The sequence below is a fragment of the Coregonus clupeaformis genome, chromosome 30 (assembly GCF_020615455.1).
Source record: "Coregonus clupeaformis isolate EN_2021a chromosome 30, ASM2061545v1, whole genome shotgun sequence".
Taxonomy (NCBI): Eukaryota; Metazoa; Chordata; class Actinopteri; order Salmoniformes; family Salmonidae; genus Coregonus; species Coregonus clupeaformis.
Window position 1 is genome coordinate 37,295,396 of NC_059221.1, and position 26,205 is coordinate 37,321,600.

The following is a 26,205-nucleotide window of genomic DNA, read 5'->3' on the forward strand; positions in this document are numbered from 1 at the left end:
TCAACCAGGAAACAGAGTTGTGATGTGGCTAACATGGGATAAACCAGAAATGGATGTGCAAGTATTTTCTGTTAAAACCATCGTTTTGCTGTTTAAAAGCATTATTTGAAGAATGAAAGGCTTCGGGTATCATCTTGCAATTTGTCTTTTATTGACGTGGCCAAATTCGTGCGTGACAGAACGAGTTGAGAGACAAACATCGTTATTAGATTTGCACGAGAGAGACGATGTTGGATTGGAACAGGATCATACAATTATTCCCGATGACAAAAAAATATCACCGAGAAACGAAGGAAATATACCTGCTGCCAACCCGCAACAAGACGGCCACGCAGAGCAATCAATCAGGTGTGATTATAGCTACCTTTGCTTTTGAATGCGTTGCCCTAGACTGCAACGGGTGAAACAGCTGTCGTTATTCGTGGATGGCGTTTGTAGAGCAAGGGTAACGTTAGGGGAGCTGACTAAACTCCACTCCATGGTGAAGGAAGTTAAAGTTAATCAGAAACTCCCTTCACCATGGAGTGGAGTTTAGTCAGCTACGGTAGTGTTTGGTAGGCCTAGGTGACCCATTGCATACGGTCGGTAGCCTACCTAAAATGAAGTCTTGTACGCTTCCTCCCCAAGCCTGGGGACGAGGTTACCTAAAATGTAATGTCAGTAACGATACTCCTTTACATTGAGACAGCCTTATGACACAGAATAACAACACACACTGACAAATTACTCTCAAATGACACCGATATATGCAGGCTAGAGCAGAGTGCACTACACCTGACCAGAGCCAGGTGCACTTTTGTTTTGACCGTAGTGTGTAGTAGCGTATTTGCATCTGACAGTGCACTAGCCTACTTCTGAACAATGTGCCCACTATGGGATAGCATAGGATGTCTCAAAAGGACACACAAAAAAAAGATAACTCTTCTTCTGTCTCCTTGTTCCAGCCTGTTAAACGACACAGATAACTACAGTAATGGCACCCTCCACGCTACCACTGTGGGTGTCAAGGCAACCCCTAAGCCAACCCCTAAGCCAACCCCTAAACCCATCCTGCCAGGTGCTGGGGTCAAGGCCCAGGAGGAGGAACAGTCCAGCGGGATGACCATATTCTTCAGCCTACTGGTCATCGGTCAGTAGTGTCTGTCCGTCAATCCATCTTCTTCAGATTTTTTTTTTTGTGACTGTCTGCCTCCCTCTCTTTTCCTCTAATGGTGACCAAAGCTCCTAGGGATTTTTAATCCTTTGTTTTTTAGATCGAGAAGAAAGTACTAAATTGTATATCCTATATTATGTGTTCATGGCCATTTATCCATACCCCATTGCTGCAACACTTAAACACTACCACTCCCTCCAATTAGGGTGATTCCTCACGAAACTATAACATAAAATAAATACACTTTTTTTGGATTTTCACTACATTTAATCCATAGATGGGTCCTTTGCAGGAAGGATTATTGACATACACTACTGTTCAAAAGTTTGGGGTCACTTAGAAATGTCCTTGTTTTCCATGAAAACATACATGAAATGACTTTGAATAGGAAATATAGCAACATGCATAGGAAATGTAGTCATTGACAAGGTTAGAAATTATGATTTTTATTATAAATAATAATTGTGTCCTTCAAACTTTGCTTTTGTCAAATAATCCTCCATCTGCAGCAATTACAGCCTTGCAGACCTTTGGCATTCTAGTTGTCAATTTCTTGAGGTAATCTGAAGAGATTTCACCCCATGCTTCCTGAAGCACCTCCCACAAATTGGATTGGCTTGATGGGCACTTCTTACGTACCATACGGTCAAGCTGCTCCAACAACAGCTCAATAGGGTTGAGATCTTCAGTTTCTTGGCAATTTCTCGCATGGAATAGCCTTCATTTCTCAGAACAAGAATAGACTGACAAGTTTCAGAAGAAGGTTATTTGTTTCTGGCCATTTTGATCCTGTAATCGAACCCACAATTGCTGATGTTCCAGATACTCAACTAGTCTCAAGAAGGCCAGTTTTATTGCTTCTTTAATCAGCACAACAGTTTTCATCTGTGCTAACATAATTGTAAAAATGATAAACTTGGATTAGCAAACATAACGTGTCATTGGAACACAGGACTGATGGTTGCTGATAATGGGCCTCTGTACGCCTATGTAGATATTCCATAAAAAATCAGCCGTTTCCAGCTACAATAGCCATTTACAACATTAACAATGTCTACACTGTATTTCTGATCAATTTGATGTCATTTTAATGGACAAAAAAAATAGCTTTTCTTTCGAAAACAAGGACATTTCTAAGTGACCCCAAACCTTTGAATGGTAGTGTATATTTGACATTTGTAGCTTATGAAAAACAGAAAGAAAAATGCTGCTCATGCTCCCAGGTGATATTTATTTATAACAACGTTTCGACCCTTAGGTCTTCATCAGGTATCCATATCCCAGGTGAGGGTGGAAGGTCCTATATATAGGGGCAGTACTCAGTGACATCACTTCCTGAAACAGGAGGTAAAAAATGTGTAGCTTAAAGCATAATTGAAGTGGGAACATAATGCTCTATGGATTAAATTATGTGAAAATCCATAAATCATGGTCATTTTGTTCTAGTTTCATGAGGAATCACCCATTTAGTAGTGTTTTGGAGGAAGCAAGGAATGGATGACGGGGATGGATGTGGCTTCACTTCAGACAATCTAGAGAGGATGCACTCAGTCCCTGGAGATGTTCTGCCTCTTAGGAATTTAATTCCTCTGCATTAGTATCGATTAGTGCAGCCTCCAGGGTTAGATGATGTGTTCTAAATCAGATGACTAGTGTTTCCCAAATGGTGGGTCAGTCAGAGGTTGTGGCTGAATCATTTTGTTGTGGTTTAGGACTGGATCCTGGACTGGTTCCTAGACTAGATATAGTCTATTTGTTGTGTTTAGTCAGTGGGTCACAAGTACATAAAGGTTTAGTTGGATGGGAGCAGAGCACAATAAAATATAAAGTCCATAGAATTAATTCAACAAAACCAAAACAATTGTACTGTATAGTATATGAGGCTCTGTCAGGAAAGCTAGCCTACATAATGCTTATCACTTCCATGAGCTGCCAATTCATCTTTAGTGAAAGTCATCCTTTAAGTGAGGGGTTTAAATGTGTTGAGTGCTTCCTTATTCCTAAATAATCGTTAGCCTATTGGCTACACTACAGCTTTCAGGAAATGACTCAAGACCCACAATCATTAGTCTAGCTCATTAGTAAAAGGGAAAACCAAAGTGTTTGGTCCACAGATTGATGCAAGCCATCTACCCTGACGGTTTTCAACTTTATTTTCACGACACACAAATGGAAGTAGTGTTGATCAGCATAATTCAGCACTTTGGGAGATAAGAGGTTAGACATTTGATGCTGTGAATAAATAGGATACACCACAAGGCCACACTGTCTCTGTTCAGCAAGGATGCCGTACACCCACAGAACATAGCAAGTGATTCAAATGAAATGTTCTTTCTCCAACCAATTAATGTTTATTTGAGACTGTCCTGGATGTGAGCTAACCTCTGTAACACTTTATTTGGATAGTCCATCTGTAGATGCTCTACAGACCATCAGTAACATTTCAACTATCTGCTAACCCTAGCGCTAACCTTAACCCTTATCCTAACCTTAAACCTAACCCTAAACTCAACACTTACCCTAACCCTTATTCTAAACCTAACCTTAGCAAGCAGTTGCTTATCAGCAGATAGTTTGTTGATAATATCACAATTTGTAGAGCATCTACAGATGGAATATCCGGACTACCCAAATAGTGTGACCCTAACCTCTCCTTTCTGTGACCTTTGATCCTTCATGTCGCATGATGTTGATGATGTCATGTCCTAGATTTTCCCCTATATTTATCTATACTGTCATAGTGTGTGTGTGGATACAGTCAGTGTGAAAAAGAGAAAAGAGTGTACGGTTCCATATAGACACATTACTTGGTTATCTGTAATGTTACCTTGGCCTGTATCATACAGAAGAACCTTCTTACACAAACGTTTTGAAATTAATAAAAGAACACTGACACATTGACCTCTACTTTATTAGACACTATTTGCATGTTAGACTAATCTGCAATATTCTACTTTGTCTATGTTGGCCTAAGCACATGGATTGGTTCCATTTAAGTCAAATTGTGAAATTAAGCTGTAATAACATAATTGCATTCCTCATCCTCAGCATTTTTGGTTTTCTTGAGGAAGTCACATTGTCTCAAATACTGTATTTTGTCTATTAAAGTGTGATCTTAACTATGTTTCATTCCCACATTGACACTGTCCCATTGTATCGTTTTTCTCAGGTATCTGCATCATATTGGTGCACCTGCTTATTAAGTTCAAACTGCACTTCCTACCGGAGAGTGTGGCTGTTGTATCCTTAGGTAAGTACCATGTGTGATGTGCAATGTATGTTGTACTCCTTTAGGTTCATACTGTTTGAGCACTTATTGGGTCTAAATGTTATTCTACATCATTGACTTGCATTGACTTGTTTTGCGAGACATATCAGTATAGACAAGTTAATTAAACTTACTTTTCAAAACTGCTTGATTTTCTTATCTATTTTTTCTTGTCTTACTATTTTCTTTTATTCATTTATTACACCATTATTTCTGTCTTACAAACCCTATTGGGTTGGACTGTTATTTCAGCACATCCACACTCTCTCTCTGTGGAGGTAGAGTATGTCATATCTCCATTTAGATCTTTGCAAGGTCACGGCGTTGGCAACAGAAATAGCCTCGCAGGTTCACACAGTCATAGTAGAATACAGTTGAAGTCGGAAGTTTACATACACCTTAGCCAAATACATTTAAACTCAGTTTTTCACAATTCCTGACATTTAATCCTAGTAAAAATTCCCTGTCTTAGCTCAGTTAGGATCACCACTTTATTTTAAGAATGTGAAATGTCAGAATAATAGTAGAGAGAATGATTGATTTATTTAAGCTTTTATTTCTTTCATCACATTCCCAGTGGGTCAGAAGTTTACATACACTCAATTAGTATTTGGTAGCATTGCCTTTAAATTGTTTAACTTGGGTCAAACGTTTCGGGTAGCCTTCCACAAGCTTCCCACAATAAGTTGGGTGAATTTTGGCCCATTCCTCCTGACCGAGCTTGTGTAACTGAGTCAGGTTTGTAGGCCTCCTTGCTCGCACACACCTTTTCAGTTCTGCCCACACATTTTCTATAGGATTGAGGTCAGGGCTTTGTGATGGCCACTCCAATACCTTGACTTTGATGTCCTTAAGCCATTTTGCCACAACTTTGGAAGTATGCTTGGGGTCATTGTCAATTTGGAAGACCCATTTGTGACCAAGCTTTAACTTCCTGACTGATGTCTTGAGATGTTGCTTCAATATATCCACATAATTTTCCTTCCTCATGATGCCATCTATTTTGTGAAGTGCACCAGTCCCTCCTGCAGCAAAGCACCCCCACAGCATGATGCTGCCACCCCTGTGCTTCACGGTTGGGATGGTGATCTTCGGCTTGCAAGCAACCCCCTTTCTCCTCTAAACATAACAATGGTCATTATGGCCAAACAGCTCTATTTTTGTTTCATCAGACCAGAGGACATTTCTCAAAAAAGTACGATCTTTGTCCCCATGTGCAGTTGCAAACCGTAGTTTGGCTTTTTTATGGTGGTTTTGGAGCAGTGGCTTCTTCCTTGCTGAGCGGCCTTTCAGGTTATGTCGATATAGGACTCGTTTTACTGTGGATATAGATACTTTTGTACCTGTTTCCTCCAGCATCTTCACAAGGTCCTTTACTGTTGTTCTGGGATTGATTTGCACTTTTTGCACCAAAGTACGTTCATCTCTAGACAGAACGCATCTCCTTCCTGAGCGGTATGACGGCTGTGTGGTCCCATGGTGTTTATACTTGCGTACTGTTGTTTGTACTGATGAATGTGGTACCTTCAGGCGTTTGGAAATTGCTCCCAAGGATGAACCAGACTTGTGGAGGTCTACACATTTTTTTCTGAGGTCTTGGCTGATTTCTTTTGATTTTCCTATGATGTCAAGCAAAGAGGCACTGAGTTTGAAGGTAGGCCTTGAAATACATCCACAGGTACACCTCCAATTGACTCAAATGATGTAAATTAGCCTATCAGAAGCTATTAAAGCCATGACATCATTTTCTGTAATTTTCCAAGCTGTTTAAAGGCACAGTCAACTTAGTGTATGTACACTTCTGACCCACTGGAATTGTGATACAGTGAATTATAAGTGAAATAATCTGTCTGTAAACAATTGTTGGAAAAATTACTTGTGTCATGCACAAAGTAGATGTCCTAACCGACTTGCCAAAACTATAGTTTTGATTTTTAATGACTCCAACCTAAGTGTATGTAAACTTCCGACTTCAACTGTAGATGCTTGTGTAAGATATTACACCGAGAGAACACACCTAAATGGAGAAGATGCTAAACTGTGTCTTGTTGTGAGGTCATTTCCCAGATTGAAGTTTTTCTGGAAAAATAGTGTTGTCTAATGCCTGTTCTCACGCACACACCACACACACACACACACACACACACACACACACACAAACTAAGCCCTTTCCTCAACCCTGTGCCTAAGGGTACTTCCTCAAATACACTTTATTAGACAATATCTTTCTTATTCTTTAAAAGATAATACATTGATAGCTTACTTGGTATTAACATCCACACACTGATGCTCTTTAGGAGTTTGTATTTCCATTTCATGGAAATGTGGCCTTTTCTTAGCTTTGATGAGAATGTGAGACCTTTAAAACTGAGTGTTTTGTTAATGGGTTCGTGAACTCTTAATGATATCTTGTGGTGGTCTTTCTCTTCCAGGGATCCTGATGGGAGGCTTCATAAAGATCATTGAGTTTCATGAGCTAGCTAATTGGAAGGTACACTACACACTTTCTTTGCTCTAAATGTTTAATTCCTGCATGTTGAATGGAGAGCCTCCCTTAAAGTGCCTTTTATTCTAGGAGTAGACTGATAAACATGCACATATTTTGTGGATGAGTAGAGATGTCATTTTGTTTTGACAACTTTCTTACTGTCTATCGGAGTCTGTGTCTGCCCCAGGTCCCCAGTGCCTGTGATTCATGCTACAAGACAGGTCGTGGGAGACAATGCTCGCGAATGGATTTAGAATATTGATAAATGGCAGTTGGGACGTCGAGTGCGCATCGTCTCAATGCTCATTTTGGCTAAAACACTTGCGGACTCGCAAGTGGCCAATCGATAAGGGCTTAGTGGCCAAGTGTTCGGTTTGAGATTCAGCCTTAGTCTGGCCCGTGCCACACAGTATCATACTCTCCTTAAAAACTAAACATTTCATACACACTTACAGATATGCTACTTCTACTGTGTTCTGCCCTGCACAGTTGGCATCCAGAGGTTTACGGCAGAAATACATTGCATCCCAAAAGCTATACAAGCCAAGCCCCTCAATTTGTGTAACCCAATCTGGAGCCAACATAAACGTTTCCATGTCTGATACACACACGGTCTTCATGTTGTTTACTGTGTGATGGTGACTGAACCTATCTAAGGGTTATTTCATGAGTCTCTCACACTCCTACTCTTCCTCTTTTTTATTCTCCTCCCCTTTCTCTGTCTGCCCTCTCTCGCTCCCTGGCCCCTCTTTTTTGTTCTTCCAGCTCATCTCTGTCCCTCTGTTCTGTCTTTCCTCTTGTATTCATACAGCCTCTCCCTCCCATTCTCTCTCTTTTTCTTTGAGACAATCTCTCTTCCTCTAGTTCTCACGAGAGAGAGTATTTTTTTCTGGGAACACAGGGGTCATTGTTCCAGAACCCGGGAGCCCCAGGGTGTTGCTGAGCCATCAGTTCCAGTAACCAGAGCCCCTCCCCCCTTACCCCACTCCATGTGGCCCCTGGTCCTCCAGAGCTGACTTTTTGCATGGATTGGGGCATTGGATGGCCGGACAGGGTTCTTTGGGATGCCGTCTCTCTCTCACTTACTGTAGTTGTGATCCATGGGTACTGGTTCTAATCCCCATATCTACAGTGCTAACCTCACACTGAGCTGTTTTTTTGGCGCTACCCCCAGGACCATGCTGCTAACTGCCATGGCCATACTCTACCAACCCCTTAGGCAATGACAGCTTGTCTTCCCTGGCTCTGCTCTCATCCTTTTCCATTCATCCCTCCATCTATGTCCTCCACTCCCCATCATGTCTACTTTTCCCTTATGTGTTTCCCTCCTGTTGTCCTTTCACTCGCTCCCTCCCTCCATCTCCCATTTCTCCTTCTCCTCCTGTGTCGTTTCTTTGCCGCCAGTTCTTTTTTTTATCCCATCCTCTCCTCCTCCACTCCAACATGTTAAGTCTTTCTTTTCCCTTATGTGCTTCCCTCCTCTCCTCCTTTCTCTCCATCCATCCATCTCCCCTCTTCAGCATGTGTAGTTTCAGTTCCCTTTGTTCTTCCCTGGCAGTCCTCCTGTCATCCTTCTCCATTTCCCCCATGTCCACTGACACAGATAATGAACCAGTTTTAGGCATGGATTCTTGCTGGGTGCACTAGTGCTAATACAAGTGATGTAGTAAACCTCACACAAGGTAATGGATAATTGATTGGGTTTATATAGTCCTAGCACTTTCCCAATGCATCAAGTAAAAAAAAAAATAATAATTTTGTGCACACTGATGCACATTGCAGATCGTACAGTCGTGGTCAAAGGTTTTGAGAATGACACAAGTATTGGTCTTCACAAAGTTCAGTTCAGATGCAGTGTTATGATATATTTTTGTCAGATGTTACTATGGTATACTGAAGTATAATTACAAGCATTCCATAAGTGTCAACGGCTTTTATTGACAATTACATTACGTTTATGCAAAGAGTCAATATTTGCAGTGTTGACCCTTCTTTTTCAAGACCTCTGCAATCCGCCCTGGCATGCTGTCAATTAACTTATGGGCCACATCCTGACTGATGGCAGCCCATTCTTGCATAATCAATTCTTGGAGTTTGTCAGAATTTGTGGGTTTTTGTTTGTCCACCCGCCTCTTGAGGATCGACCACAAGTTCTCAATGCGATTAAGGTCTGGGGAGTGTCCTGGCCATGGACCCAAAATGTTGATGTTTTGTTCCCCGAGCCACTTAGTTATCACTTTTGCCTTATGGCAAGGTGCTCCATCATGCTGGAAAAGGCATTGGTCGTCACCAAACTGTTATTGGATGGTTGAGAGAAGTTGCTCTCGGAGGATGTGTTTGTACCATTCTTTAATCATGGCTGTGTTCTTAGGCAAAATTGTGAATGAGCCCATTCTCTTGGCTGAGAAGCAACCCCACACATGAATGGTCTCAGGATGCTTTACTGTTGGCATGACACAGGACTGATGGTAGCGCTCACCTTGCCTTCCCCGGACAAGCTTTTTTCCGGATGCCCCAAACAATTGGAAAGGGGATTCATCAGAGAAAATGACTTAACCCCAGTCCTTAGCAGTCCAATCCCTGTACCTTTTGCAGAATATCAGTCTGTCCCTGATGTTTTTCCTGGAGAGAAGTGGCTTCTTTGCTGCCCTTCTTGACACCAGGCCATCCTCCAAAAGTCTTCGCCTCACTGTGCGTGCAGATGGACTCGCACCTGCCTGCTGCCATTCCTGAGCAAGCTCTGCACTGGTGGTGCCCCAATCCAGCTGAATCAACTTTAGGAGACGGTCCTGGTGCTTGCTGGACTTTCTTGGGCGCCCTGACGCCTTCTTCACAACAATTGAACCTCTCTCCTTGAAGTTCTTGATGATCCGATAAATGGTTGATTTAGGTGCAATCTTACTAGCAGCAATATCCTTGCCTGTGAAGCACTTTTTATGCAAAGCAATGATGACGGCACGTGTTTCCTTGCAGGTAACCATGGTTAACAGAGGAAGAACAATGATTTCAAGCACCACCCTCCTTTTTAAAGCTTCCAGTCTGTTATTCTAACTCAATCAGCATGACAGAGTGATCTCCAGCCTTGCCCTTGTCAACACTCTCACCTGTGTTAACGAGAGAATCACTGACATGATGGCAGCTGGTCCTTTTGTGGCAGGGCTGAAATGCAGTGGAAATGTTTTTTTGGAATTAAGTTCATTTTCATGGCAAAGAGGGACTTTGCAATTAATTGCAATTCATCTGATCACTGTTCATGACATTCTGGAGTATATGCAAATTGCCATCATTCTCAAAACATTTCACCACGACTGTAGATTGAGAGAAAAGGTAAAACAATTTCCCATCTTAGTTTCTATTTTCTCTGGGTATCCTGTTAATGGCTGTTGTCCTTATTCTCCTTCTATGGCTTCAATACCTCAGGAATACAGCAGTGTACAATTATCCCAAACTGTTGAGAAAGAGAGAGGGGGAGGGGTGTGTGTGTGGGCTGCCCATACAAGCAAGTCAGTGTGTATGTGTGTGTGCTGATTCATCCCTGTGTATTCCTACATGTGCTAGTTAAACATGTGCATGCATTCCGACCTGCATGTCAACCTACGACTCTGTCAGTGTTAATGCTAGTCTGCATGTCAACATACTACTCTGTCAGTGTTAATGCTAGCCTGCATGTCAACATACGACTCTGTCAGTGTTAATGCTAGCCTGCATGTCAACATACTACTCTGTCAGTGTTAATGCTAGCCTGCATGTCTGCGTTCTGCTCTCCAGTTCATGAATATGGTTGAGATTGACCTTTTACCTTCTGCTGCTGGCTGTTTGCTTTATGGAGCAGGTAGGCCTAGTCGCTGTGTTGCCCCGAACAACTGATGCAGGGTCAGATATATATTTTTATCCTCTAATGCTAAAGGTTAGGACTGTGGGTATGGTAATCTGTTCCTAGATCTGTGGTTAAGGGCAAGCATATGCTGCTTTATCGGAGTAGAATGCCAACTGACTACCTGAAAGTACTTACGTTTTACCCTAAACCATAATAGTACAGTGTTACCTTTCTCTAAAACACGAAAGAAGGCCCCGTACTGTATGGCTGCCGTTTTGCATGCTCCGACCCAACTTTACTATTTTGTGATTTATTTTGTTGTTTATTTATGGTCTATTTTCACGTAATGTATCCGCTATTATTTCTTACAACCGACAAGAACTCTTGAACATCAGATCGGAAATTACTTACCCCAATTCCGCCTTCTACTTCGACTCATCTGCCCTGGGCTTGTGTGTGCGTGTGTGTGTGTGTGAGAGCAGCACTCTTGAAGTCGAAGTGAAAGATGTGTTTTGACAGATCGAGGTCTGTTGCTTACATAAATAGGCCCTCTCTTTCCTGTCTTCTCATCTCTCCTTCTCTTTTCATTTTCTTTCATCACCTTTCCACTCCTCGCTCCCACTGACTGCAGTCACCTGAATAAAAATGAAAAATAACTAAAGGGTACTACATTGCCAAAGAGGAAACGAGGTTGTGTGTGTTAACCACCATGTCCCCCTATAGGAAGAGGAGATGTTTCGTCCCAACATGTTCTTCCTCCTGCTCCTGCCGCCCATCATCTTCGAATCAGGATACTCTCTACATAAGGTGTGTGTGGTGTGTGTTTTTACGAGCGTGTGTGACTGTGTGTTTTACATCTGTTTCCTCTTGGTGTACTGTGATATTTGGTGCTCATCTCTCCACCTCCATGTGTTCTGTTTGCCAGGGTAACTTCTTCCAGAACATTGGTTCCATCACACTGTTTGCTGTCATCGGCACGGCCATCTCTGCCTTCATCGTAGGAGGAGGGATCTACTTCCTGGGACAGGTGAGGCTTCTAGAAGTCTCTATCCCCCATTCCACATATCTGTTGTAGCTAATCCACCACCAGGGCTTGACTGATGAGTAGTTCATTAGTTTAGTGAGTTGTCTAGTGTTGAACTTTAATGTAGAATGTCACAATGAAATAGAATGGCTTGGGGACCCTGGAGACCGGCTTGGAAATCACTGTTCAAGAATTAAATAGAATGGCTTGGGGAGACCGGTTTGGAAATCACTGTTCTAGAATTAAATAGAATGGCTTGGGGTGACCGGTTTGGAAATCACTGTTCTAGAATTAAATAGAATGGCTTGGGGAGACCGGTTTGGAAATCACTGTTCTAGAATTAAATAGAATGGCTTGGGGTGACCGGTTTGGAAATCACTGTTCTAGAATTAAATAGAATGGCTTGGGGTGACCGGTTTGGAAATCACTGTTCTAGAATTAAATAGAATGGCTTGGGGAGACCGGTTTGGAAATCACTGTTCTATAATTAAATTGATTTGCAATGAATTGATTTGTGTAAAAAAACGTATTCAAGATGTACAATGTATTCCCAGAGGATAGCACTTAAAAGTATGAATTAGAACGCATGTTTCCAAAGGTGTCCTCGACGGTAACATATTTTTGGTAACATTTTTCATAGGTTACCAAACATTTCACTGGCATTGACACAACGAGTGTGATTGCATTGTCAGTCCAGGAATATGTGTGAGAAACTGAGGAACCTTTCACAAAACAACCACAAAATAGTAATGAGCATGAGCAGTCTTTTGAGACATGCGGCACTCCTCAGTGTTGCAAACTGTTGTGCAATGCTGCATCACTGAACAAATCCCACCAAATGGTTTGTATTGCATATGAGTGATGTTTCCTGTCTCTCTCTCTTTCTCACAGGCCGATGTGATCTACAAGATGAGTATGACAGACAGGTGAGGAGATCAGTATGACTGACAGACAGACAGGTGAGGAGATCAGTATGACTGACTGACAGACAGACAGACAGGTGAGGAGATCAGTATGACTGACTGACAGACAGACAGGTGAGGAGATCAGTATGACTGACTGACAGACAGACAGGTGAGGAGATCAGTATGACTGACTGACAGACAGACAGGTGAGGAGATCAGTATGACTGACTGACAGACAGACAGGTGAGGAGATCAGTATGACTGACTGACAGACAGACAGGTGAGGAGATCAGTATGACTGACCGACAGACAGGTGAGGAGATCAGTATGACTGACTGACAGACAGACAGGTGAGGAGATCAGTATGACTGACTGACAGACAGACAGGTGAGGAGATCAGTATGACTGACTGACAGACAGACAGGTGAGGAGATCAGTATGACTGACTGACAGACAGACAGGTGAGGAGATCAGTATGACTGACTGACAGACAGACAGGTGAGGAGATCAGTATGACTGACTGACAGACAGACAGGTGAGGAGATCAGTATGACTGACTGACAGACAGACAGGTGAGGAGATCAGTATGACTGACTGACAGACAGACAGGTGAGGAGATCAGTATGACTGACCGACAGACAGGTGAGGAGATCAGTATGACTGACTGACAGACAGACAGGTGAGGAGATCAGTATGACTGACTGACAGACAGACAGGTGAGGAGATCAGTATGACTGACTGACAGACAGACAGGTGAGGAGATCAGTATGACTGACTGACAGACAGACAGGTGAGGAGATCAGTATGACTGACTGACAGACAGACAGGTGAGGAGATCAGTATGACTGACTGACAGACAGACAGGTGAGGAGATCAGTATGACTGACAGACAGACAGACAGGTGAGGAGATCAGTATGATCAGTATGACTGACTGACAGACAGGTGAGGAGATCAGTATGACTGACAGACAGACAGACAGGTGAGGAGATCAGTATGACTGACAGACAGACAGACAGGTGAGGAGATCAGTATGATCAGTATGACTGACTGACAGACAGGTGAGGAGATCAGTATGACTGACTGACAGACAGACAGGTGAGGAGATCAGTATGACTGACTGACAGACAGACAGGTGAGGAGATCAGTATGACAGACAGACAGACAGACAGGTGAGGAGATCAGTATGACTGACAGGTGAGGAGTTTACCTGTGTAGCTACTAGGGTTGGGCGTTATCCAGATTTGTATACCTTCATACCGTTCCTGTACCATACCGGGGTATATGGTATTAATGGCAGTGCACACAAGGGGCTTTATTTCAAAAAGATATACACTGAGGAGACAAAACATTACGAATACCTGCTCTTTCCATGACATAGACTGACCAGGTGAAAGCTGTGATCCTTATTGATGTCACTTGTTAAATCCATTTAAATCAGTGTAGATGAAGGGGAGGAGACGGGTTAAAGAATGATTTTTAATCCTTGAGACAATTGAGACATGGATAGTGTATGTGTGCCATTCAGAGGGTGAATGGGCAAGACAAAATATTTAAGTGCCTTTGAATGGGGTATGGTAGTAGGTGCCAGGCGCACAGGTTTGTGTCAAGAACTGCAACGCTGCTGGGTTTTTCATGCTCTAGTTTCCTGTGTGTATCAAGAATGGTCCCAGCATCCCTGTGGAACGCTTTCAACACCTTGTATAGTCTCTGCCCAGACAAATTGAAGCTGTTCTGTGGGCAAAAGGGGGGGCAGCAGGGATTGATTATCTCTGCTGTAACTAAGAAGCTTGATCTTGCAGGCTAGCCACTTGGCTATCAAGGTAGCAAACCAAATGCATAGCTGGAGCCCTGAGCTGGATATAATTTATTTGTGATCATTTATCTTAGATAGTTAACTTGTTATAAGCAGTGGCGTCCCCTCCCCCAAACCCCGGTATACGGTATACCGCCAAAGCCTAGTAGCTACAGTGTTATCTACTTAACAATAGTGTATCCTTTCATTAAAAAAGCAGATATTTTCCTCTCCACACGAACTGAGCATATTTCCAGTGCTGAGGAAAGGAGAGGAGGGGAACAGCCTTAGGATGAGGAAGTGGTGTGTTTGTGGGTTCTCCCAATGTCTCTGTAGTCATATGCTGTTGAGTGTCTGTTGTCAGTAGTCAGTGTGTGTTTGTGAATCAATCTCTGCCTTTCTGTGTGTAAGTTTTCCTTGACTATGTGTGATCTACCCTTTTCCTACTGTTTTTAACCATGATTTAAACAGCCTGTAAAATAATTGCAAATCCAAAGCTTTGTCCAACAAATGTTTGTCCCACTCTCTCCTGTAGCTTTGCGTTTGGTTCTCTGATCTCGGCTGTGGACCCCGTAGCAACCATCGCCATCTTCAATGCCCTCAACGTGGACCCTGTCCTCAACATGCTGGTGTTTGGAGAGAGCATCCTCAACGACGCGGTCTCCATCGTACTCACCAAGTACATCATCCTCCTACTCATCCCCTTTTCCCTCATCCTCCTCTTCCTCCACATACTGTTTTATCTAGGCACTACATTTTATCAAGGCACTACATGTGTATCTTCTGGTAAAGGCCAGTATAATGAGTATAATTCTTAGTCAGTGCACTCACCTTCTGTCTCTGTGTTGTACTTGTAAATGTCAGATGAGCTGCCATGCTCCTCTGGGGCCTGGCCAGTCTTCTCCTGACCTTTGACCTTTTGACCTACTCTGCTTTGTCTGTCTGCTTTATGCTGATAGAAAGAACAACATAAACACAACAAGCTCTGAGGAAAGAGACGGTGACTATTTCACAGCCTAACAGAGGCATGCAGAGTGACATTACTGACACACCTACAGCCTAACCATCAGAAACATGGCAGAATGACAAGACAATGTCTCATCTGTTGCCAAGCCTTTCTTTTCACCTACACAACATGACCAAAAGTATGTGGACACCTGCTCGTTGAACATCTCATTCCAAAATCATGGGCATTAATATGGAGTTGGTCCTCCCTTTGCTGCTATAACAACCTCCACTCTTCTGGGAAGGCTTTCCACTAGATGTTGGAACATTGCTGCGGGGACTTGCTTCCATTCAGCCACAAGAGCATTAGTGAGGTCGGGCACTGATGTTGGGCGATTAGGCCTGGCTTGCAGTCGGCGTTCCAATTCATCCCAAAAGTCTTCGATGGGGTTGAGGTCATAGCTCTGTGCAGGCCAGTCAAGTTCTTCCACACCGATCTTGACAAACCATTTCAGGTATGGACCTTGCTTTGTGCTCAGGGGCATTGTCATGCTGAAACAGGAAAGGGCCTTCCCCAAACTGTTGCCATAAAGTTTGAAGCACAGGATTGTCTAGATTGTCATTGTATGCTGTAGCGTTAACATTTCCCTTCACTGGAACAAAGGGGCCTAGTCCAAACCATGAAAAACTGCCTTTCCTCCACCAAACTTGGCACTATGCATTGGGGCAAGTAGCGTTCTCCCGGCATCCGCCAAACCCATATTTGTCCGTCGGACTGCCAGATGGTGAAGATTGCTTCAGAGAACGTGTTTCCACTGCTCCAGAGTCCAATGGCAGCGAGCTTTACACCACTGCATCATACACTTGGCATTGTGCATGGTGATCTTTGGCTTGTGTGCAGCTGCTCGGCCATGGAAACCCATTTCATGAAGCTCCTGACGAACAGTTCTTGTGCTGACGTTGCTTCCAGAGGTAGTTTGGAACTCGGTAGTTAGTGTTGCAACCGTGGACAGACTATTTTTACGCGCTTCAGCACTCGGCGGTCCCGTTCTGTGAGCTTTTGTGGCCTACCACTTCGCGGCTGAGCCATTGTTGCTCTTAGATGTTTCCACTTCACAATAACAGCGCTTACAGTTGACCGGGGCAGCTCTAGCAGGGCAGAAGTTTGACCAACTGACTTATTGGAAAGGTGGCATCCTATGATGGTGCCATATTGAAAGTCACTGAGCTCTTCAGTAAAGCCATTCTACTGCCAATCTCTGTCTCTGTCTGTCTGTCACTACCATGGTGCTCTCACGTGTTGCCTCGCCCGTATATAGCGGGTAGCGGGTGTTACCAACTTATGGGAACACCTTCCTAGAGAGCAGCAGACCGCTCCTTGACTCTCTCACATTACCACCATGTGACTGACACCTAGCCGTAACGTGCTAAGTAGCCATGCTAGCCAGATAATGGTAGTAATTGCACTAGCTGTAAAAACACGTGCCACTGCCAGATCATTAGCACTATTTGGTGGTATCAATGATTGAATACTCTGGCTGCTATTTGATCTAGCCTGGTTACCTCTTCTGTTCTCTATTGTTCCTCAAGCAAGGGGGGAGGGGGATGACATCACGGATTAACGTCAGAGCAACTCCTTGAATGCCCTACTACTTGAAGTTTGCAGTTGTCTTAAAAACACTATTTTGCTCAACATATTTTCTTTTACACTTTACTGTGTGTACTTTACTGTATTTATCCTTGGAATATTGCATTTCAACAGTAAAAGTTCAAAAATTGCTGAAGGACATCTTTAAGAGCGCTTGAGCCACACTGGAGTGCCAGACCCTGAGATCAAACAATAACATCCTTTGCTAAAAACAAAACTACCAAACTACTTGGGTGCCCTTTCTGTAACCACCTGCCACTAATGGGTTGAAACAGACCAAACACGCTCCAGTAGCCAAGGTCCCAATCTGTTTCTGTTCTGTTTCACTTGACTAGGACAGAGGAAGAGACTGGGACAGACGACTGTTTTATTTTAACCCATTAGTGACAGGTTCGTAGTGCTGGAGCGATTAACCGAAATGTAGGTACTTTTTTGACTTTGGTTCAATTATTTCAATTCAGTTTTTTTCCCTCTAGAGAAATAGAGCAAAGTGCGCATTGAGCTCAGAGATAAATCAGATCAAGCCTGAACTGTGCGATGTAGAATGGAGTTGTAGTTTCCAACAGTCCAATATTCTACTTAGTTTAGTGCAGAAAACGTGTTAATTGACTACAATGACCATTATCCATTGCGTGACCAACTTTGTCTGGTCTGTGTGGTTCTTTTTATGCCTACTACATTAGGTTATAGCTTCGTGTGTTGCAGACACTGAGAGGGAAGAGACAGAAGAGGGATAGAGAGCAGTTGCTACTGTATCTCTACCTGAAAATACATGATCTAAGAGTGATTGATAGTTGGTATTCAGCAGTCATAAAAATATGCCTTATTTACAAAATAGGGATTTTATCAGACAGCATAGGCAGCAGCTCTATAGAGATGAGATGATGACTTGGAATGAAACATCAAATAAAACAATTGTAATATAAACCTGAAATATTTTGGTAATGTAATGTGAATAAATAATGGTTAATAAGTGATAAGCAGTAATTGGCAGTCACTTCCATCACAGGACTTTTATTCATTGTTTTATTCTGTGGGACAGCATTCAACCCATATAATGCATAGTGCATTACATGTTTTTATTTTTTTAGTATCGAAATCCGTGATTTATTGTTTTATGATCTAACTAAAACCGAACCGACCTCAAAAAGCACTAATCGCTCAGTACTACAGGTTAGTTTTATAGTTCTTAGTAAATGTCCTTGTTTGATTGAAGGAACTGGGCCTATTGTATTCAGACATCAGATATACTGTGTCCCTTGTGTCATCTTTGACTGACTATGTTACAGGGAAATACTTTTTAATTTTAATTTTTTATTTTTTTAACTAGGCAAGTCAGTTAAGAACAAATTCTTATTTACAATGACGGCCTACACCGGCCAAACCTGGACAATGCTGGGCCAATTATGCGCCGCCCTATGGAATCGAACCAGGGGCAAGCACTGAGATGCAGTGCCTTGGACTGCTGCGCCACTCAGGAGCCCCGTGATGTCATCCCCCTCCCCCCTTGCTTGAGGAACAATAGAGACTTGTCATGTCTCCAATGTGTACAGAGCAATCTGATAACCCTGTGTTGGGAGAACAGGTTCTCACACAGACGGGCAGGAAGACACACACACACACATACACTTATGCACATTGCAAATAGTAGATTGAGAGAAGGTTAAACATTTTTTTTAGTGATGCAACGTCACTGCCCTCTTGTGTGACATCATATTAGTGCATGTTGGATGAATTACTCTATGGCCTTCTGGCAAAATGAAAAGCATATACACTTGCAGGCTGAATCTTTTAGTTCAAATTGGTTACATATTCCCTCCCCAAGGTAATCTATTATAATGTATTATATTTCCCAAGTAATTATTGACTTACATAAAACCATATTAAATACTCTATGCCTAACATCACGATGATGTATTATTTTCCCTCTTTATCTCATTGTGTCATTCAGTACGGCGGAGGGTTTTGCCCGGGATGATAACGCCATGGTAACGGGCTGGGAGACGTTCCTCCAGGCGTTGGGATACTTCCTCAAGATGTTCTTCGGTTCCGCTGCCCTCGGAACCCTCACTGGACTCATATCTGCCATCGTATCCTCTCTGTGTGTGTGTGTGTGATTGAGTGTTTTGGGTAGTATGTTGATAATATTTCCATTTAACATCTTCATACACCTTGTAAACACGAGCCTGTTACAGTTTTACCCTTAACCCTTGACCCCTGTGCCAGTTCCTGAAACACTTTGACCTGAGGAAGACTCCGTCTTTAGAGTTTGGCATGATGATCATCTTTGCCTACCTGCCCTACGGCCTGGCAGAGGGCATCAAACTCTCTGGTGAGTCCTCTCATGTCAGTGTATACGCACGCACACAATGAAATGTCATTCATTTTTCTACGCAATTGCTACCGTCTCGTTCACCCCCCCCCCCTATCTCTCTGTGCAGGTATCATGTCTATCCTGTTTTCAGGGATTGTGATGTCACACTACACCCATCACAACCTGTCTCCTGTCACTCAGATCCTGATGCAGCAGACCCTCCGCTCGGTGGCCTTCATGTGTGGTCAGCACTCCTCTTTCTGCCTCACCAGTCCTTTCCCCCATATCCTGTTGTAAAAAACAATGACTTGTGTTATTTATTTTTATTTATTTAACCAGGTAAGACCCATTAAGGTTAAAAAAAAATATTACAGAAAAATACAAAATACACACAAAAGACAAAGCGTCACAAGTTTATGTTTTCTTCTCAACAGAGACGTGTGTGTTTGCCTTCCTGGGTCTCTCCATCTTCAGCTTCCCTCACAAGTTTGAGCTTTCCTTCGTCATCTGGTGTATAGTAAGTACTCCCAACTGTAGTGACCAGGTATAGCCTGGCATTACTTACCAACCTGTAGTGACCAGGTATAGCCTATCATTACTTACCAACCTGTAGTGACCAGGTATAGCCTATCATTACTTACCAACCTGTAGTGACCAGGTATAGCCTGGCATTACTTACCAACCTGTAGTGACCAGGTATAGCCTATCATTACTTACCAACCTGTAGTGACCAGATATACATTACCAGTCAAAAGTTTGGACACACTTACTCATTCCAGGGTTTTTCTTTATTTTTTTACTATTTTCTACATTGTAGACTAATAGTGAAGAAATCAAAACTATAAAATAACTCCTATGGAATCATGTAGTAAACTAAAAAGTGTTAAACAAATCAAAATATATTTTATATTGGAGATTCTTCAAATAGCCACCCTTTGCCTTGATGACAGCTTTTCACACTCTTGGCATTCTCTCAACCAGCTTCACCTGGAATGCTTTTCCTTCACTCTGCGGTCCGACTCATCCCAAACCATCTCAATTGGGTTGAGGTCGGGGGATTGTGGAGGCCAGGTCATCTGATGCAGCACTCCATCACTCTCCTTCTTGGTAAAATAGCCCTTACACAGCCAGGAGGTGTGTTGAGTCATTGTCCTGTTGAAAAACAAATGATAGTCCCACTAAGCCCAAACCAGATGGCGTATCACTGCAGAATGCTGTGGTAGCCATGCTGGTTAAGTGTGCCTTGAATTCTAAATAAATCACAGACAGTGTCACCAACAAAGCACCCCCACACCATAACACCTCCTCCTCCATGCTTTACGGTGGGAAATACACATGCGGAGATCATCCGTTCACCCACACCGCGTCTCACAAAGCCACAGCGATTGGAACTAAAAATCTCACATTTGGAGACCAGACCAAAGGACACATTTCCACCGGTCCTATTGTCTATTGCCCGTGTTTCTTGGCCCAAGCAAGTCTCTTCTTATTATTGGTGTCCTTTAGTAGTGGTTTCTTTGCAGCAATTCGACCATGAAGGTCTCCTCTGAACAGTTGATGTTGAGATGTGTCTGTTACTTGAACTCTGTGAAGCATTTATTTAGGCTGCAATTTCTGAGGCTGGTAACTCTAATGAACTTATCCTCTGCAGCAGAGGTAACTCTGCGTCTTCCATTCCTGTGGTGGTCCTCATGAGAGCCAGTTTCATCATAGCGCTTGATGGTTTTTGCGACTGCACTTGAAGAAACGTTCAAAGTTCTTGAAATTTTCTGGATTGACTGACCTTCATGTCTTAAAGTAATGATGTTGTTTCTCTTTGCTTATTTGAGGTGTTCTTGCCATAATATGGACTTGGTCTTTTACCAAATAAGGCTATCTTCTGTATACCCCCTACCTTGTCACAACACAACTGATTGGCTCAAACGCATTAAGAAGGAACAGATTAACTTTTAAGAGAGCACACCTGTTTAAGCACACCTATTTAAATGCATTCTCATGAAGCTCGTTGAGAGAATGCCAAGAGTGTGCAAAGCTGTCATCAAGGCAAACGGTGGCTATTTGAAGAATCTCATATATAAAATATAATTTGATTTGTTTAACACTTTTTTGGTTACTACATGATTCCATAGGTGTTATTTCATAGTTTTGATGTCTTCACTATTATTCTACAATGTAAAAATAAAGAAAAACCCATGAATGAGTAGTTGTGTCCAAACTTTTGACTGGCAGTGTATCCTAGCATTACTACCAACTTGTAGTGACCAGGTATAGCCTAGCAATGTTCCCTCTAAGATGCTCCCCGGGACTGCCGAGCAGAAGAAATATCAGCGCGCGCAGAGAAGCACGAGATTGAACTTCACTCAACTTTCTAGAGTTTTCCCCGTTAGTTAACACTATCAACATTTCCCTTTACTGTGGGAATTGTTATTGAATCGACACAATATTAGCCACTTTCAATGCAACATACCGAAACGAACTATGCAAGACTTAGTGTGCAAAAATAACTATGCAAGAGATTTTGTTGTAGGCAGAATGCATCAGAGTAGGATTTTATTGCATTGACAGGCACGACTCAGGCCCGGTGCGCCATAACCAATCAGAGCTGCAGTAGGCCTATATGCAGACCATTTCCATATATGGATCTGTGCCATTCACTTTGAACTGGACTGTTTTTACAGCATGAGTGATAGTGAATAGATGCACTTGTTTTGAGATCAAAGCGAGAGCTACTTGTAGGGACGTGTGCACATTTGTGCATTTGTTCATATCCTTTGCTCGTTAGTGAGTTATTAGCCCAGTTACAGATAATTTGTAGTCAGCAAAAAGGGAAGTTATTGCTTCGTACAAGAGCACAAAACGTGTGCTTTTCTAGACATCTTTGAAAAGTGAGTTAGGTAAAGAGCTTTATTTTGTCTTAAAGGGGCAGTGTTTTATTTTGAGACAGGCTTGAATAAGCTAAGTAGCCAATAGGCAGAGGGTAGCATAATTTGTCTGATTCTCTGTAATAATGGTATGGGAAAAATGATGCATTTTATTTTGTAAAGTGGTTTCTTGCATCATTTTCAGTCACATCCTTGTCTGAAGGACAAGTGGGTGAACAGGTTAATGTCAAGCCCTGCATGTTTTTTTCAAAAGTCTCATGGAATGTATGTAGGCCTACATTGAACTGCACACATTGGCTGCTACTGTAGGCTGAACAATAGAACAGCTATTTCCATGTTAAATGTTATGGGATGCATTTTCTCCATTGTTTTTGATGGTAGGCCACTCTGGTAGGCCGACATTATGATCAAATAGCCACAGGAGCCTTCTTGGCAACTGTTTAAAACTAATTTAAAGTGGGTACAGCCTCAGTGTTTGCAGTAAACACGTGCCGGAAGTTGCACAGAATTTTCACAACTTTCAAGTTTGCACTCAGCAGACCTGAAATTTGCTCAGTGATGAGGGAACATTGCCACCTAGCATTAGCATTCTATACTACACTACAACGGGTTGAGCCGAGAGTTAGGGTAGGTTTAGGGTTGAGCCGAGATGTGGACATAAGGGTAGGGTTAGGGTTGAACCAGGATGTGGACATGAAGTTAGGGTTAGGGGTAGAGGTTAGGGTTTAACTAGGATGTGGACATGAAGTTAGGGTTAGTGGTAGAGGTTAGGGTTTAACCAGGATGTAGACATGAAGCTAGGGTTAGGGGTAGAGGTTAGGGTTTTTCCAGGATGTAGACATGAAGCTAGGGTTAGGGGTAGAGGTTAGGGTTTAACCAGGATGTAGACATGAAGCTAGGGTTAGGGGTAGAGGTTAGGGTTTAACCAGGATGTGGACATGAAGTTAGGGTTAGGGGTAGAGGTTAGGGTTTTTCCAGGATGTAGACATGAAGCTAGGGTTAGGGGTAGAGGTTAGGGTTTTTCCAGGATGTAGACATGAAGCTAGGGTTAGGGGTAGAGGTTAGGGTTTTTCCAGGATGTAGACATGAAGCTAGGGTTAGGGGTAGAGGTTAGGGTTTTTCCAGGATGTAGACATGAAGCTAGGGTTAGGGGTAGAGGTTAGGGTTTTTCCAGGATGTAGACATGAAGCTAGGGTTAGGGGTAGAGGTTACTGTTTGTTCTGAGCTTTGTATTCTACCTCTCTCCAGGTGCTGGTGTTAGTAGGTCGGGCCGTGAATATTTTCCCTCTCTCCTTCCTGCTCAACTTCTTCAGAGACCACAAGATCACACCCAAGATGATGTTCATCATGTGGTTCAGTGGTAAGTAGAGCATTTCTCCACTACTCTAATACACCTCTGTCGGTTTGGCTCTACTGTCCATCCCTCACTCCTCTCCTCTGTTAGGTCTGAGAGGTGCCATCCCCTATGCCCTGAGCCTTCATCTTGGACTAGAGCCCATAGAGAAGCGCCAGTTGATTGGCACCACCACCATCATCATTGTCCTCTTCACCATCCTCCTCCTCGGCAGCGGGACCATGCCCCTCATCCGCATCATGGACAACGAGGAGAGCCAATCCCGACGCAAGAGCAAGAAGGACATCAACCTCAGCAAGACGGAGAAAATGGTAAAAACCTGCCAGTGATTTACCCTAGTTCATGTAGACATACACAAGCAGACCGATGTTAATGAACACACGCTAGCACTCTCTTTCTGGTAAAGAGGTTTCTTGTGGTGTTGCCTCTCCTCTCGTATGGTGTCAGTCCCTTCCTGTTGTCTCTGTATTGGTGTTGCCTCTCCTCTCGTATGGTGTCAGTCCCTTCCTGTTGTCTCAGTGTTGTGGTGTTGCCTCTCCTCTCGTATGGCGTTAGTCCCTTCCTGTTGTCTCAGTGAGAAGAACACTTCAAAGGCCTTACTCACGCAAGCATCAGTCACATGAGACCAGGAGACGAAGCCGATCACAAACAGTAGAAATATTTCATCAGCCTTTCTCCCTCCCTCATTCGCGCTCTCTTTCTCACTAGTTCATTCATCCCTCTGCTTTTCCCCTCTCTTTCTTGGTCTCTGTTCCCTCTCCCTGCCTTTATCTCTCCCTCCCTACCTCCCCACCCTTCTCCTCCCGCCCTCCCTTCTCCCTCCTCCTCCCTCCCCCCAGGGTAATGCCCTAGAGTTGGAGCACCTGTCTGAGTTGACAGAGGAGGAGTATGAGGCTCAGATCTACCAGAGGCAGGACCTGAAGGGCTTCATGTGGCTGGATGCCAAATACCTCAACCCCTTCTTCACACGACGACTCACACAGGAGGTAAGGGCCATGTCAGAGTTTGTGTCCCTCATTCTTAAACAGCAAGTGTGTGTGTGACATGTAATCCCACCTTGGTTTTAGCTGTGCCACGCTCCCTGACACCATGTTTAATTGGTGTATACACAGGCATGCACATATGTTCATATTTGATTCATAAGCACCCAGTCATATTAGTTTGAAAGATGCATACATCTCCCTTGTTCTCCACTCCCTTGAATTTCTCAGCTGTATTCCGTTGCTGTGAGTTTGAGTGTCTGTGCATTTTCTTTCTGTGCGTTTGTGTTTGTGTTGTGTGTGTGTGTGTGTGTGTTTTCTCTGTGTGTGTTCCAGGACCTCCTGCATGGTCGGATCCAGATGAAAACTTTGACCAATAAGTGGTACGAGGAGGTCCGACAGGGCCCGTCTGGTTCTGAGGACTATGAAGACGAGATTGAGCTACTCTGAACCCAACACACACACCTGAGTGTCGATGAATGGGCGGAAGATGAACAGGGCGTGTGTCCTGGATTCAGAGTGTGTATGAAAGGACAGGAGACCGCAGAGAGGAACGCTTGTGGAGGAATACCACTTGTTTCTGTTTCTTCTGTGCGTTTCTCACCTGTGTGTTCTTGACCACTAATGACTAGTGTCATTCTCTGTGGACTATACCACTCTGCAGCCCACCTCCCCCACCTCACACCACTACCACTCCCCTACACCATTTGATTTGAGCCAATCGAAAATGCACTGTCTGTGATGTCTGACAAACCGGGTGAAGCTGGGAACTGGCAATCACACGTGAATTTGCCATTATACCATGTAATGATACTGAAATTGATGTGACCATAAGGCTTTTCCAAGTGCCAACATGTTACTACTCAGCTGTACACAGTAACTACCAATAAGGTGCATTGAACATTGATTGAATCGTGGCCTAAGGATAGTGGCCAAATTCTGACCCTTGTGTGTGTATGTAGTTACATGAAATTTTACCAAGAAAACAGAATCCATGTAACTACATTTTATTTGACAGAGGTTTGGAGGACTAGGGTTACAAAAGCGGGTTGAAGGGAATCAAAAAGGAACTCCTGTGAAGAGAGAGAGAAGCCTCTCTAGCAAAGCAATATTACAACACTTTTTTATTGTTTAGTTCACCTTTCAATGTGCTTTTACATATGCTGATAACACAATTTGAATGTATGCTTTATAAACTGCTTATAAGCATTATTGCAATAATTATTTTATTTTTTCATATGTATGATACCAGGTAATATTACTATATAACATGATTTATATAGTTATAATAATAATTTGATTATAATTGTAATAGTAGTTGATCAACAGTTTATAAGCAGGCTTTTTAATAAGGAGATATCAGTGTATTTCTTCATGTGAATCACTTTATGATGGAGACAAGGCACCAATGAATGTCTGGGTGATGGGGGGGGTGGAGGTCTTGTGAAGTGTATATTTATTTATCTTTTATATTTATTGGTTGATCTAATTTTATTTGTTGCTGGGATGAAGGCTTTTCTACAAACTCTTGTTCCACTGGGCATTGCTGAATAACACATAATGAAGATAGAAAGTGGTATTTTTCATTTGAAAGAATGTGAATTAAATTGGCTTAAAGTTATACATAATACAGA

General features: G+C 42.9%; 1 protein-coding gene across 1 annotated transcript; it reads left to right on the forward strand.

Moving 5' to 3' along the window:
• Positions 1-26,205, forward strand: slc9a8 (solute carrier family 9 member 8). Its single transcript, XM_041855727.2, has 16 exons — positions 1-348; positions 945-1,129; positions 4,323-4,403; positions 6,854-6,912; positions 11,450-11,533; positions 11,652-11,753; positions 12,642-12,676; positions 14,984-15,127; positions 18,993-19,131; positions 19,268-19,373; positions 19,483-19,599; positions 19,790-19,872; positions 23,486-23,597; positions 23,682-23,902; positions 24,431-24,577; positions 24,908-26,205. Exons 1-16 carry the CDS (start codon positions 113-115, stop codon positions 25,019-25,021), a joined length of 1,965 nt encoding a protein of 654 aa, XP_041711661.1. The 5' UTR covers positions 1-112; the 3' UTR covers positions 25,022-26,205.

Bases quoted from the DNA above. Each gene is read 5' to 3' on its own strand.
- slc9a8 (XM_041855727.2), top strand. From the start codon at position 113: ATGAAAGGCTTCGGGTATCATCTTGCAATTTGTCTTTTATTGACGTGG. The intron at 4,404-6,853 runs GTAAGTACCATG...TTTCTCTTCCAG, and splicing joins TGTGGCTGTTGTATCCTTAG to GGATCCTGATGGGAGGCTTC. The intron at 19,600-19,789 runs GTCAGCACTCCT...TCTTCTCAACAG, and splicing joins CTCGGTGGCCTTCATGTGTG to AGACGTGTGTGTTTGCCTTC.